Source organism: Amphimedon queenslandica, unplaced genomic scaffold (genome assembly GCF_000090795.2).
Source record: "Amphimedon queenslandica unplaced genomic scaffold, v1.1 AMPQUscaffold_13513, whole genome shotgun sequence".
In the NCBI taxonomy this organism is placed as follows: domain Eukaryota; kingdom Metazoa; phylum Porifera; class Demospongiae; order Haplosclerida; family Niphatidae; genus Amphimedon; species Amphimedon queenslandica.
The window spans coordinates 81672-94231 of NW_003546251.1; the positions used below are offsets into that span (position 1 = coordinate 81672).

Genomic DNA, 12560 nt, shown 5'->3' on the forward strand with positions numbered 1-12560 from the left:
GACAGAATAACATCGATGGAGGGTATTACAACTGCCCGTGCAGTCAGTCAAGTGTACAAACAGTACCAGGTTTTGTTGGCGATAACTACTACTGTGAATCTGGTAATCCTCATCTTGGTATCTTTAACCAGCTCTTTACAAATGATCCTTTGTGGGATGGACAAGGTTGTAGTGCACTGGAGCAAAATTGCTGCACGAATAAAACCCTGCCTTGGTTTTATAGGGACTTTGGAAACACCTCCATCACCGATTCTATTGAGCTTAGAATCTGTGGAAATCAACCTGACCTAGAAGACACACCAGTAGGTTTAGTAGAGATCTACGTCAAGTAAAACTGCTGATACAAAACTTAGTGTTATATTATAGGTACTTTTTTCTGCTGCCTCTAACATACTGTAGCATGCATACACTGTATTAGCTCCATTGTTTCTGCTAGTCAAAAGTATTTCTACATTTTTTTATTGTAACATGCACTCTATCCTATGATTCTATTTCTGTACCGCTGACATGTAGAGCTATATAGTATTCATTGTGCATGCTTTAAATATTATTTAATTCATGGACATTTGAAGTTTAGTCACAAAATAACAACATGATCATGAATGCAATAAAACAAATCATAAGAAGCTATTTCTGCAGCTCATCCCATAAGAGAGTCATGCCTCATTCAAAATTATCTCAAAAAAATTATATTCTTGTAAAATCATAGTGAATTAAAATAAGCTAACTATAGTTCCTTAATCAGGCATAAAAGTTCAAAAGCTACAGACCTTCTATACGTTTATTCTTAGGATATTCCACTGAATATCATATCAGTAACTTCTTTGTCTCACTTGGCTTGAAATCAAGGGACCAGGTCACATGATTAACTGGAGTCAAGTTAGGATTGGGAGGTGGCTGACCTGGCTTCCCTTTAATAATATTTGGCTCCAGCAGAGTTACCTAAAAATAGAGAAAAAACATACCTTAGGGTGGGTATAATAATTTTAGTGCTTTTAGCAAGTGTGTGTATATATATATATATATATATATATAGTCGTTTGTTATTTTAATTATTAATTATTTATTTCCTTCTTTCTCTTTTTCTTTCTTTTTCTTTTCTCTCTGTTTGTTTTTGTTTTGCTGGCTAGCCTTGTAAAACTTCCTCTGCCCTTTCTCTTATACATTTTGTCTTCCAATTGTTCTGTGCATTGTAAAGTTAATATATAATAATAATAATTAAAGATGCTAATTCATCCAGCTGATGTACTATCAAGATACTTGATATTAAAGTAGATACTTTAATTAATTGCAATCACTAATATCAGTCACCTAGAGGAGGGAGAGGTGTCAAAACAAGAGAGGAGAGAAGAAAAGGAAAGAAAAAGGAGAGCAAACGAGGAGAGTTAGGAGAAGATGATGGTAATGCTCAGGTAATGATTAATGAAGTGGTCATTGGTCACAGTTAGACCAGATCAGAACTGAAATCATTCATGAATCAATCACAAACTCTTGGCTGTGGCAAGGTGAAGTGAACAAGAGTCCATGTCAGATGCTCCAGCGAGTACACCATGCATCACAATCACTGGACGATAAGAGACCGAGTGTCTCACTGAAGAGAACAGGAGAAAGACTGCTAGCAATATCTTCAACATAATCGAGGTACAATCACTACAATCATAGCTACAATGTAGACCTGTTTGCTTTAAAAGTATGATTGAGTCAGCTACATTTATGATACCACACCTCTCTAATAAGATACCTCAGATTATTCCCACATTCATGCTTGCCATGTTGCATAATAATGAGCTTAATGTTTCCTATAAAAGTTTGTGTGGCATACCACCCAAACTCTTCTTCATTTGAATTTTTTGCAAAAGTTGTGCAGAGAAGATCAAAAGAAGAATGGCAGATTCCAAGGTAGTCTCGTCCCGCCCCGTTGCTTGGGACGAGCGCAAGACTAATTCCAAGGAGGACTATGCTGCAAAAAACAAAAATTCCCAAGAAATGAAAGTTGATCATGATGGAAATATAAAGGAGTTTAATGTGCAGAGAAAGATGCACATAGCAAGTGTACCTTTCGAAAAGTTCCAGTGCCTCCTAGTTGTTGGCTTGCTAGTGATACTAGTGGCATTAAATATAATTCTACTAGCTATAGTTAGTGCTACTCTTAATCAAGTGAATGATACTCCTTCAGCTTCTCTAACGACTAGTACTTTTGTGAGTGACCAATACTCTAACATAGCTCAAATGATCAATTCTATTGATGGCAGAATCAATGACACCCAAATGATGCAGGCATGGCTCAATCAACGCTTCAACCGCAGCATGGCCTTCAATACTAACCAATTCTTTGAGCTTTTCCAGGAACTACAAGACCTTTCGAACCAGGCTACTAATCAGACAGCTGATATAATCGGTTCTCTTGCGACCATTGAAGGAACTACTATCAATACTGCAGGGTCTGTGAATGACATACTGATTGGAGTCAATCAGATATTAAATGCATCTCAGCTACTCAATTCCCTGCTAACTCTGTCTTGTCTTGATGTATACAATGCACAGCCCAACAGTCCTTCAGGCTACTACCACATCAACAGTGAAAATGTTTACTGCAATATGGACAATCTTTGTGGTCAAGGGGGCGGCTGGACAAGACTCGCTTATCTCAATATGGCAGACGGGACAGTTAATTGCCCCACGGGTTTTAAGTATTATCAAACTGGAGGTGTGAGAGCTTGTGGAAGGCAAAGTAACCAAATTGGTTGCACAGGTACATCTTTCACTCCAACTCACTTAAGCTACTCCAAAGTCTGTGGAAAGGTGATTGGATATCAGTATGGTTCAACTGAAGGACTTCTTGGAAGCAACGGTAATATTAACAGCCATTACCTTGATGGGATTAGCATAACATATGGATCACCTCGTAACCACATATGGACACTAATATCTGGACTCAGACAGAATAACATCGATGGAGGGTTTTACAACTGCCCATGCAGTCAAGGAAGCGTACAGACAGTACCAGGTTTTATTGGCGATAACTACTACTGTGAATCTGGTAATCCTCATTTTGGTATCTTTAACCAGCTCTTTACAGATGATCCTTTGTGGGATGGAGAAGGTTGCAGCACATTGGAGACAAATTGTTGCACCAATAAAACCCTGCCTTGGTTTTATAGGGACTTTGGGAATGTCTCCATCACCGACCCTATTGAGCTTAGAATCTGTGGAAATCAAAATGACCTAGAAGACTCACCAGTAGGTTTATATGAGATTTATGTCAAGTAAAACTACTGATAAAACTTAGTATTATTATAGGCACTATACACTGCTTTTTTCTGCTCCCTCTAACACAGCATGCATGCACTGTATAAGATGCATTTTTCTGCTGTTCTACATTTTTTGATTGTAACATGCACTCTATCCTATGATTCTATTTCTGTACTGCTGACATGTAGAGCTATATAGTATTCATTGTGTCCAGGCTTTAAATATTATTAAATTTATGGGCAGTTGAAATTTAGTCCACACAAAATAACGTGACCATGAATGCAATAAAACAAATCATAAGAAGCTATTTCTGCAGCTCATCCCATAAGAGAGTCATGCCTCATTCAAAATTATCTCAAAAAAATTATATTCTTGTAAAATCAAAGTGAATTAAAATAAGCTAACTATAGTTCCTTAATCAGGCATAAAAGCTCAAAAGTTACAGACCTTCTATGCGTTTATTCTTAGGATATTCCACTGAATATCGTATCAGTAGCCTCTTTGTCTCAAATGGCTTGAAATCAAGGGACCAGGTCACATGATTAACTGGAGTCAAGTTAGGATTGGGGGGCGGCTGACCTGGTTTCCCTTTAATGATATTTGGCTCCAGCAGAGTTACCTACAAAACAGAAAAAACACATTGTAATGGCTGCATATATATATTATGTCTCTCTAACTCGAGAGAAACTTTGTAACTACTCTGTCTAATCGATCCTCTTTTTCACATCATTAATACCTTAAGCTTTTCGTCTCTGCTCAGTGGAATCTGATCAGTGAATAGGACGGTTGTTGGCTCATTTCTGGTGTTTGTGATTTCAGTGATTTGAGTGTAGAGGAAGTTAACACTAACGTTGATCAACCCGCTCTCTCCTCTCACGCGACTAACTGGCTTATACACAACCTTGACGGACGGATCAGCTCCTAAATGGAACAATAATAAAATAAACAATTCACACTAGTACACACTAACCAAGGGAGCAAGAGAATTCTTCATTAGGTGAGACAGATTTCAATGAGGTCTTAGTGACAAAGGATTGATCCAAGAAGACATTAGCAGGTCCGGCCAGTAAAGGATACTGTGACTCATTCTTCACTTTTGCTTTAAGGAACGCATGCTGGGAGAGTTTTGGGACTGTTTCGTACTCAAAAGTTGGTTTCAGATCAATTGTAGCAATGGATACCTTTAATAACAAAAATTAAAAATAGAATCTGCAGTACTTATTGTGCTAGATCTACATGCAATAAATAGCCTTTCATTCTCTTTCTCTTACCTTATGGGATGAATTATCACTCGGTATAGAAGCTGATGCAACTATTTCAAAAACACTACTAGCTAGTCCTTCAGTAACCTGTGCCTGTGGATTAGCCATTGGAGCACTTGATAACTTGCCACTAACTCCACCAAAAACTGAGTTATCAAAACTACCACCTGTCATAAAAGAAATAATACATACAGTTTCATTGCAACAATTGGAGATTCTATGCTGAAATCATCAAAATATAATCCGCCATTTTGTTTACCTGGAGGTGCAACAGGCAATGCTCTAAGCCTATCATAATCATCGTCATTAGACCTGTTACCAAAGTTTCTCTAATGGAAAAGAAGATGATAGTACATCATGAGATTCAGGGATATACCCATTACTAACCCTGTAGTAATTTTCCCTTTGAGCTGAATCATTAAAATGGACGAGATTGAGATGAAGTGTGGACAGTTCAGGAGGAGTGCCACCAACATTAGGAGAAGCTGTTGACAAAGATATTTTAGCATCATTCCTGAGAAAGAGAAAGAATGAGGAATAGAAAAGGAAAGTTAAAGATAGGATAAACTAGAAAGTATAACATAAACAATATCAAGAACTAATTGTCATCGTCAAAGTGTTTGTTTCATTTAAATTATTTCATTTATAAGTAAGTGGAGTGTGAATCTTACCAGTCTTCCCCAGTGTATTGGTCTATCATTCCAAAGTAACTGACTTGCATTGTCCTGTCTGCACTATTCACCCGCAGGTCATACTTAGGAGTCCAGTGAGCATTGGTAACAACATAGGATACCTGGGCAATAGGGAAGAGAAAGGTGTCATAAAATTTTTTAAAATGATTTTCAAATGTTCATAACTCAAAAATTTGTATTCAGAATCATTATTGTTAGTAATTTAATTGCAATAATTGAAAATGCCAAAACTAAAAGTACATGTACTTTTCATCAATCTTCTCACCAGTAGCTTAATGTCTCCTCTTTCCTTAACTGCTAGCATAATACCAATCACAGTTTGCTTGATGACAGCATTCTCATCCGTCCTTATCTTTGGCTTCAGATTTGAGAGTCTATTTTTCACCTACCGACCATATTAATTTAAAGAATGATAAAAGGTAGAATTTAAACAGATACTTCTTCTCTCCTTTTGCTCAATTTCTTTCTCTCTTCTTCGTTGTCAGTCTTCTTTGTCATAAGCTCCATCGACTCATTTTCAAAAGTGTCCATGAAAGAGAAGACATTATCTGAATAATGAATGGATGAATAACTGTGAATACAAAACACTCCAATTTGTTATTCTTCATAATAATAGAGTAACTAAAACTAAAAAGCTACATTGCATAGCTATATTAAATGTAAACCCCTATGTTATAGCAGAAAGTTTAAAGTTTATCATCCTCAAAAATACCATCTATAACACTCTAATCTCTTAAAAGAACAATACAATGAGCAAAAAGATCTTCTTTAAGTATACCTATTGTGTCTCTGCTGACAAGCTCAACTGGCCCAGCACCTTTACCAGAGGAGACTAAAGTGTTTGTGTACTTATCAAGGAGATCTGTTTGCTCCTCCAGCCTGTCTTTTCTTTTTGTGGAAATGTTAAACTTTTTGTCCAATTCTGTCAATTCCTCTTCTAACTGATGCACTTCATCCTACAGGAGAGAGAGAGAGAGAGAGAGAAGGAAAAAATAATTAAAAGAATAAACTATACACACAATAATGTAATTAGTGACACATTATCTAAAGATTGACTACTTAACATGATTTTAAGTAAAATCATGATTTAAAAATAGCAGGAGTCCATGATGATGCAAGAACTCTTTGAAATACAAAATATTGTGCATTTTATTGCAGAAACAGTGAACAAGGAATCAGTAAACCCAATTAATTAGCAGGTAATCCATACAGTTGGGTGTGCTCAATGGTATTAAGTAATTTATGAGCATAGTGTCACCTCCTTATAAGGAGGGTAGTACTATAAGTGATTACTGTACATTTAAAAACTGCAATATTGAGCTACAATACTATACTAACTATCCACCTTCAGCTCAGATTGGTTGTCTTGCTCTTCAGTAACAGGTATGTCTTGAAATGATACCTCCATTATTGATGCAGCCCCTGTTCCATCAATACGAACAGAATCCCTAATAATAATATTAATAATAATAATACACACACACACAGTCCATTAAAGCAAGTTATAGCAGTGGTAGCAGTCATAAAGTAGATATCTTTTCTTTTTTTTCACTCACTTGTCAATGACTTTTGATATGTTGTTGAGGGTCACCTCATTTTCTCCTGCCTCTACATCTTTGAGGCTAATCTCTCTCGTGACTTCAGCTCTATCAGCATACACCACGACATGGCGGACAGGGCACAAGGGCAGCTCAACAACTTGAGCCATTCTGAAAGGCAAAATAAAAAGTAGGTGTGGCTAGGACTGGATAATTAATTAACAAGGCGTGGTTAATGTTCAGCCACACCTCCAAAATGGTGCGAGAATATCAAGCAGAAGTGAAAGCAAATGGTATCTCTGATAGGTATGATAGCAGTCGCACCTGGAGGAGTAAAACAAAACATAGTGCAAGACACAAGAGCTTTATGAAGAAGGTAAGAAACAAGAGGAGGCATAGACAGGAACGTATCCAGAGGAGAACGGAAGAATACGAGGACGAGAAAGTCCTTCTTCCTTCAGAGATAGATCCAAAATTAGAACAAAGAGTCCTTTATGCACTGCTCAATCCTACACTTGAGATACCTACGCAAGGAACCAAACTATTGGAAATGTCCGGAACGGATTTTGAAAACCTTCCGAACTTACTCCAGAAACTCTATGGGCAGGACCTCATCTGTCTCCAATCTGACGGGTACACCATAACGTCCATTAATCTTGAGAGTATCTCCCGACTCATTGAAATGAAGAACCTCTCCCTTCGTCAGAGTAACATTCCTCGTTTCAAGACTGACCCTGAAGAGATTGAGTACCTACTGAATGCTCCATCGGTGAGAGACAAAGAAACCAAACGAGTTGGTAGTGAAATACAAGAACTCCTCACGGCAAAGTCTTACCAGGAACAATTGATTAAACAAAAGTTTCAGAGTGCTGGCGGGTCGCAGCTAAGAGAGTTCTGTCCTCAAAAAACCCGTGAGGATTGTCGTAGAGTGAGTAGGAGTGGGCGTGCCTGTCCCCGTCTACATTTCCGAAGGATCATACAATCGCACACAGACGAGAGTCTAGGCGACTGCTCCTTTCTTAACACCTGCTTCCACATGGAGTCTTGTAAGTTTGTACATTACGAGATTGACCAGACACAAGAAACTGAGTCCCGTAAGGGCGGGATCAAGCCACGCCCATCACTACAGTCCCTTGGGAGCAAGTTGGTACCTCCTCAGTGGCTTAACTGTGACCTGAGGAACTTTGACACTTCCGTATTAGGAAAGTTTGCTGTCGTAATGGCTGACCCACCCTGGGATATACATATGGAGCTGCCTTATGGTACGATCTCTTTGCTTTGTATGGGAATAATGTATTATTAGCTATTTTTTACTTGTGACGAATTTCATGACATTGAAACTAATGGGTTTTTACTTGTCACAATGGAACTGATGTGTTTTTAGCTTGTCACAGATTTCGTGACATTGGAACTAATGGGTTTTTATTTGTCACAGATTTCGTGACAATTAAACTAATGGGTTTTTGCTGTACAGGATAGGAGAGTGATTATGTTTATTTTGTTTATTTTCAAGGTACAATGAGCGATGATGAGATGAGACAGCTGGACATTCCCTCCTTACAAGATGATGGGTTCATATTCCTCTGGGTAACAGGCCGTGCTATGGAGCTCGGAAGAGAGTGCCTTACCTTGTGGGGCTACGAGAGGATCGATGAACTAGTTTGGGTCAAAACTAATCAACTTCAGAGACTCATTAGAACTGGCAGAACTGGGCACTGGATAAACCATGGGAAAGTGAGTTTATTATGTAAAAGTTTACAACTTTTACTGATACATATTGATGCCTTTTTTGCTATAAATTTTAAGCCAATTTTGGCCTAAAATTTTTTGCCCAAAATCATTTCCTATTTTCCTATTTTTTTTTTGTAATTTTTACTTAAAACGATCACAAATATTTCTCAATTTTAATATTATTATTTCTTAAATTCTACAGGAGCATTGTCTTGTAGGAGCTAAAGGGAACCTCCAGGGGGTAAACAGAGGAATTGACACAGATGTCATTGTGGCTGAAGTCAGAGCCACAAGCAGAAAACCAGATGAGATATACGGAGTCATTGAAAGACTTTCCCCAGGGACCAGAAAAATAGAATTATTCGGACGACAGCACAACTGCCAACCAAACTGGCTGACTCTAGGGAACCAGCTGGAAGGGGATAATCTACACGACCCTGAGCTAAGGGAAAGGTTCTACTCAAGATACCCTGAGAAACTACACGCATACCCAGCTGTAACATAATAATTACTACGAAATTCATTTTTTCGATAAAATTTTTTGTAATCATGTCTACAACATTGTGTGCATGTGTGATGTGATAAAGAGAGAGGGAGGGAGGAGGAGGGAGGTGTGTGTTAGGTTCCATCTCATGATTTGTTTGATCTGTGTTTTGATCTCTCCTTTGAGCACTGGGGGCAGTACCACTTTCCTTTTGGTTTGCTGGTTAATCCAACACACACAAAATGAAACCACTCGATGGAACACTGGGAAAGGTAGAAGAGAACATAAATGTAGGACAATTTATTATATAGTTAGACTATCACCAGGCAGGCATAGCAAAAAGCTCACAGATTTCACATTTTTTTGCAATTTCATATGCCACAGTCAAGTTTACAGGCTATTCATGAAAATTTTATTTTGTGAAATCTTCTAAATGAAGGTTTTGCAAATATTTTAGTGACAAAAATTTTTTTTCTGAATTCCTAGTCTTGTGTCATTATATTAAAAGAGGTTTACGTGTACATGATAATTGAACACACCTCCTCATTGTCACAACCTATCATTTCACCAAAAGAGACTTGATTACATAAGCAGTATGTTGGCTCGTCTGGGTCTATCGGCTCCGAGTTAAAGTCCGGCTGAGGTATAGCCCCGCCCACCGGTAGGAGGACCCCACTGTCCTTCCCACTGTTACCAGTACTTGAGCTAGCATTAGAGACATTAGAGGACCTGTTTTGTGGGAGTGGTCACTAATAATCGTGAATATCATTACAAACCTTTTCTTGATTTTGACTTTTTTCTTTGTTGGCTTGGAGGCAGCCGTGGACGAAGAAGAGGAGGAGGTAGTCATGGGAACTGGTGCCTCTTTGATGGGGTTTTCTGCAATAGGAGGAAGAGGAGGTGAGTCCTCTTCTATATGATCTTGTACTACGGTCACTCTTGAACGCTTGTGGTGTCCTTAAACAAACAAAGAATACCAATAATACTCACTACTCAAGAATAAGTAAGTTTTACTTTCATTTCGCTTTCTTTCATTATAATCATGATGAATATCTACAATTTAAAAAAAGGTTATTAATATGTCACATGACACAGTGTGATGTCACTCACTGGTGAGCGACGAGTTCTTGTAGACAAACGAGTTTCTCGAGCCTCCGCTGAGATCGTCTCTTGTACGACAATTGTCAACCTCCTTTGATGCTAACTCTAACTGCTGAGTGTACTCTTCAGCCTAAGTAGGAGATATGGTACAATACAATTGGATCTAATAAAAGGATTCCTGTTTAGAGTTCAGTTTTTCACATATACATGTACTTCTTATTATAATAATTATTTTATTTAGTCAAGGTCCTCTTTCCTTCGTTATTAAGTGTATTTTTGCTAAAACTTATTAATTAATTACTATTATTGAAAATTAATTAGCATGATACAACGTTCCATTAATAAATGTTAAGGGTCATTATAATTAGATTCATTATCAATAGAATATGAATTTAATTTGAAAGGACTAAAATGTAACGCTGCAATTGTTTCTTACAGTATCAAGCATTTCGCTGGTCACTTCAAGTTTTTGGTCTCCAACTTCAGTGAGCGAAACCATTGCTTTCTGTAGCTTCAGTAACCAATGGATACGATCAGCCACACCCACTGATTTCAGAACAGTCGAGTGTTCATTCTTCAACTGGCGTGCTTCATCTAAAAGATCTGGTAAGGAAATGTTAATATAAAGGTCAGAGTAGATTTTGTATTTCATCCTAACCAGTAGCTTTATAATCCAGCTCCTTGTATTGCGACACGAGTCTCTGTACATCTAGAGGAAGCGAGTCAGTGCCTAAATAAATAAATTAATAAAAGAGGTGTAAAGCAAGCCTGCCTCCTCTACTGTCCCCTCTCTTTCTCTCTCCCCTCCTCCTTCCCCCTCTCTCCAACTTACACTCCATATATTGTTCAAGAAAGGCTCGGGCCGCCATGAGGAAGGTGTGCAGATTGACCACGCCCCAACCACACCTCTTTTGCAAATTTTAGTATACGGACGTGCCCGTTACTAGTTATATTAATTGATTTATAACTTTATTGGTTTCATTATTATTTTATTTTTATTATGTTTGTTGGTATTATTTATAGGAGGTTTCTCAGTGATGGTTTTAAGAAGAGGTTTCTCTCAGCACTACCTCCAGTTGGTTATGAAGCACCCAAACAAACGATAGTCAATTCTTTTCCGCCGTCATGGCAACCTTATCTACGGCTAATCCGATTGGACAGACCAATCGGAACGACTCTACTCTACTGGCCGTGTGCATGGAGCATCGTCATGGCAACGGAACCAGGGCTGTTGCCTCATTGGTCGCTCTTGGCGACATTTGGTGCCGGGAGTTTTGTAATGAGAGGGGCAGGCTGTATCATTAACGACTTATGGGATAGGAATTATGACTCAAAGGTAAGGGGGAGGAGGATGAATTTATTAAAATGTAATCATTCATATGTACATTGTATATAATAGAATTAGGTAAATACACTAATAATATACATATAATATAATACACATTAATACATTTAATCATTAATGTGTACAATCACATGGTATTTGATATTATGTATGGTATATAATGTACATGGGTATGTCTTGATTGGGTACTCTATCAGTTTTAATGAGGTGTTTTTAGGTATTTCGTACTTCCAGTAGACCTATTGCTTCAGGTCAGGTATCACCATTCAAAGGTTTGGTATTTTTAGGTGCCAACTTAAGTGCTGGACTATGCATACTCCTCAGTTTAAATCAATACAGGTTAGCTAGTACAGCAATAGTTAGGAGTAATAAGTATGGGGTATATTGTGTTCATTCTTTGTCTTCTTAAAGCATCTTGCTAGGAGCAGCTTCTCTTCCTCTGGTTGCAATTTATCCTCTTATGAAAAGGTACACATTTTGGCCACAAGTTGTATTAGGTAAAAAATATTTTGAGAATAATAATAATAACAATAATATTATTTATAATAATAACAGGTCTTACATTCAATTGGGGTGCACTATTGGGATACTCTGCTGTCCGTGGGTACTGTGATTGGTCCATTTGTGCTCCATTGTATCTCGCTTGTATCTCTTGGACGCTATTTTACGATACCATATACGCTTATCAAGTAATTAATAATTGGAACATTATTTAATCATAAAATGCATTTAAAGTTCAATCCAGAATAGTTTTTATGTTTCTTTTCCTCTTCAGGACACAAAAGATGACGTTAAATTAGGTTTAAAGTCGACTGCTATCAAGTTTGGTGATAATGGAAAATATTGGCTGAGTTTGTTTGCAGCTAGTACCAGTTCATTGCTGCTCCTGTCCGGCTACCAGGCATCTCTTTCCTGGCCATATTATCTCGGGGTTGGAGCAGCCTCCTGTCATCTTGCTTGGCAGGTAAGGAAAAGTTTTCCTGTTTCTTTGCAATAATTTTTTTCTAATTTTTATAAAAGATATGGTCAGTGAATCTCCTCGACCCTGTTCAGTGTCTGAAGACATTTAAAAGCAACAATCATGTTGGAATTCTCCTCCTCTTAGGTCTATTTGCTGCAGTTTTAACACCAAAAAGATAAAAAATTTTATAACTA

The 12560-nt window shown here is 37.8% G+C and overlaps 5 protein-coding genes across 5 annotated transcripts in view; 3 read left to right on the forward strand and 2 right to left on the reverse strand.

Moving 5' to 3' along the window:
• Window positions 1–3474, forward strand: part of LOC109586937 (uncharacterized) — a 4516-nt gene extending 1042 nt beyond the window's left edge. Inside the window, exon 2 of the mRNA XM_020003156.1 lies at window positions 2892–3474. Coding sequence (XP_019858715.1) covers window positions 2892–3270 — 379 coding nt within the window. The 3' untranslated portion in view covers window positions 3271–3474. The remainder of the gene's footprint in view (window positions 1–2891) is intronic.
• An 85-nt stretch (window positions 3475–3559) lies between these two features.
• LOC100641111 (protein F37C4.5-like) lies at window positions 3560–6964 on the reverse strand. Its single transcript, XM_003383248.3, has 12 exons — window positions 6763–6964; window positions 6552–6654; window positions 5985–6162; window positions 5645–5754; window positions 5472–5591; window positions 5186–5307; window positions 4902–5028; window positions 4774–4843; window positions 4524–4681; window positions 4223–4433; window positions 3989–4173; window positions 3560–3871 (listed from the first exon to the last, which is right to left on the reverse strand). Exons 1-12 carry the CDS (start codon window positions 6912–6914, stop codon window positions 3692–3694), a joined length of 1716 nt encoding a protein of 571 aa, XP_003383296.1. The 5' UTR covers window positions 6915–6964; the 3' UTR covers window positions 3560–3691.
• Window positions 6965–6971: 7 nt separating this feature from the next.
• LOC100641238 (N6-adenosine-methyltransferase subunit METTL3-like) lies at window positions 6972–9025 on the forward strand. Its single transcript, XM_003383249.3, has 3 exons — window positions 6972–8006; window positions 8258–8478; window positions 8678–9025. The coding sequence occupies exons 1-3, from the start codon at window positions 6980–6982 to the stop codon at window positions 8978–8980; spliced, it is 1551 nt and encodes a 516-aa protein (XP_003383297.2). The 5' UTR covers window positions 6972–6979; the 3' UTR covers window positions 8981–9025.
• Window positions 8987–10981, reverse strand: LOC105315654 (inhibitor of growth protein 4-like). Its single transcript, XM_020003167.1, has 8 exons — window positions 10893–10981; window positions 10719–10790; window positions 10497–10663; window positions 10070–10190; window positions 9974–10012; window positions 9736–9916; window positions 9499–9688; window positions 8987–9222 (listed from the first exon to the last, which is right to left on the reverse strand). Exons 1-8 carry the CDS (start codon window positions 10927–10929, stop codon window positions 9106–9108), a joined length of 924 nt encoding a protein of 307 aa, XP_019858726.1. The 5' UTR covers window positions 10930–10981; the 3' UTR covers window positions 8987–9105.
• Window positions 10982–11027: 46 nt separating this feature from the next.
• LOC100641363 (4-hydroxybenzoate polyprenyltransferase, mitochondrial-like) lies at window positions 11028–12560 on the forward strand. Its single transcript, XM_003383250.2, has 6 exons — window positions 11028–11396; window positions 11623–11744; window positions 11817–11902; window positions 11961–12094; window positions 12181–12369; window positions 12426–12560. The coding sequence occupies exons 1-6, from the start codon at window positions 11061–11063 to the stop codon at window positions 12543–12545; spliced, it is 987 nt and encodes a 328-aa protein (XP_003383298.1). The 5' UTR covers window positions 11028–11060; the 3' UTR covers window positions 12546–12560.

Bases quoted from the DNA above. Each gene is read 5' to 3' on its own strand.
- LOC100641363 (XM_003383250.2), top strand. From the start codon at position 11,061: ATGTTTGTTGGTATTATTTATAGGAGGTTTCTCAGTGATGGTTTTAAG. The intron at 11,745-11,816 runs GTTAGCTAGTAC...GTCTTCTTAAAG, and splicing joins CTCAGTTTAAATCAATACAG to CATCTTGCTAGGAGCAGCTT. The intron at 12,095-12,180 runs GTAATTAATAAT...TTTCCTCTTCAG, and splicing joins ATACCATATACGCTTATCAA to GACACAAAAGATGACGTTAA.
- LOC100641111 (XM_003383248.3), bottom strand. From the start codon at position 6,914: ATGGCTCAAGTTGTTGAGCTGCCCTTGTGCCCTGTCCGCCATGTCGTG. The intron at 5,755-5,984 runs GTATACTTAAAG...TTCATTATTCAG, and splicing joins TGTCAGCAGAGACACAATAG to ATAATGTCTTCTCTTTCATG. The intron at 4,174-4,222 runs GTTAGTGTGTAC...TGTTCCATTTAG, and splicing joins AGAATTCTCTTGCTCCCTTG to GAGCTGATCCGTCCGTCAAG.
- LOC100641238 (XM_003383249.3), top strand. From the start codon at position 6,980: ATGTTCAGCCACACCTCCAAAATGGTGCGAGAATATCAAGCAGAAGTG. The intron at 8,007-8,257 runs GTACGATCTCTT...TTTATTTTCAAG, and splicing joins ACATATGGAGCTGCCTTATG to GTACAATGAGCGATGATGAG. The intron at 8,479-8,677 runs GTGAGTTTATTA...TAAATTCTACAG, and splicing joins ACTGGATAAACCATGGGAAA to GAGCATTGTCTTGTAGGAGC.
- LOC105315654 (XM_020003167.1), bottom strand. From the start codon at position 10,929: ATGGCGGCCCGAGCCTTTCTTGAACAATATATGGAGT. The intron at 10,791-10,892 runs GTAAGTTGGAGA...TTATTTATTTAG, and splicing joins TCTTGAACAATATATGGAGT to GCACTGACTCGCTTCCTCTA. The intron at 9,689-9,735 runs GTTTGTAATGAT...CCCACAAAACAG, and splicing joins AAAGTCAAAATCAAGAAAAG to GTCCTCTAATGTCTCTAATG.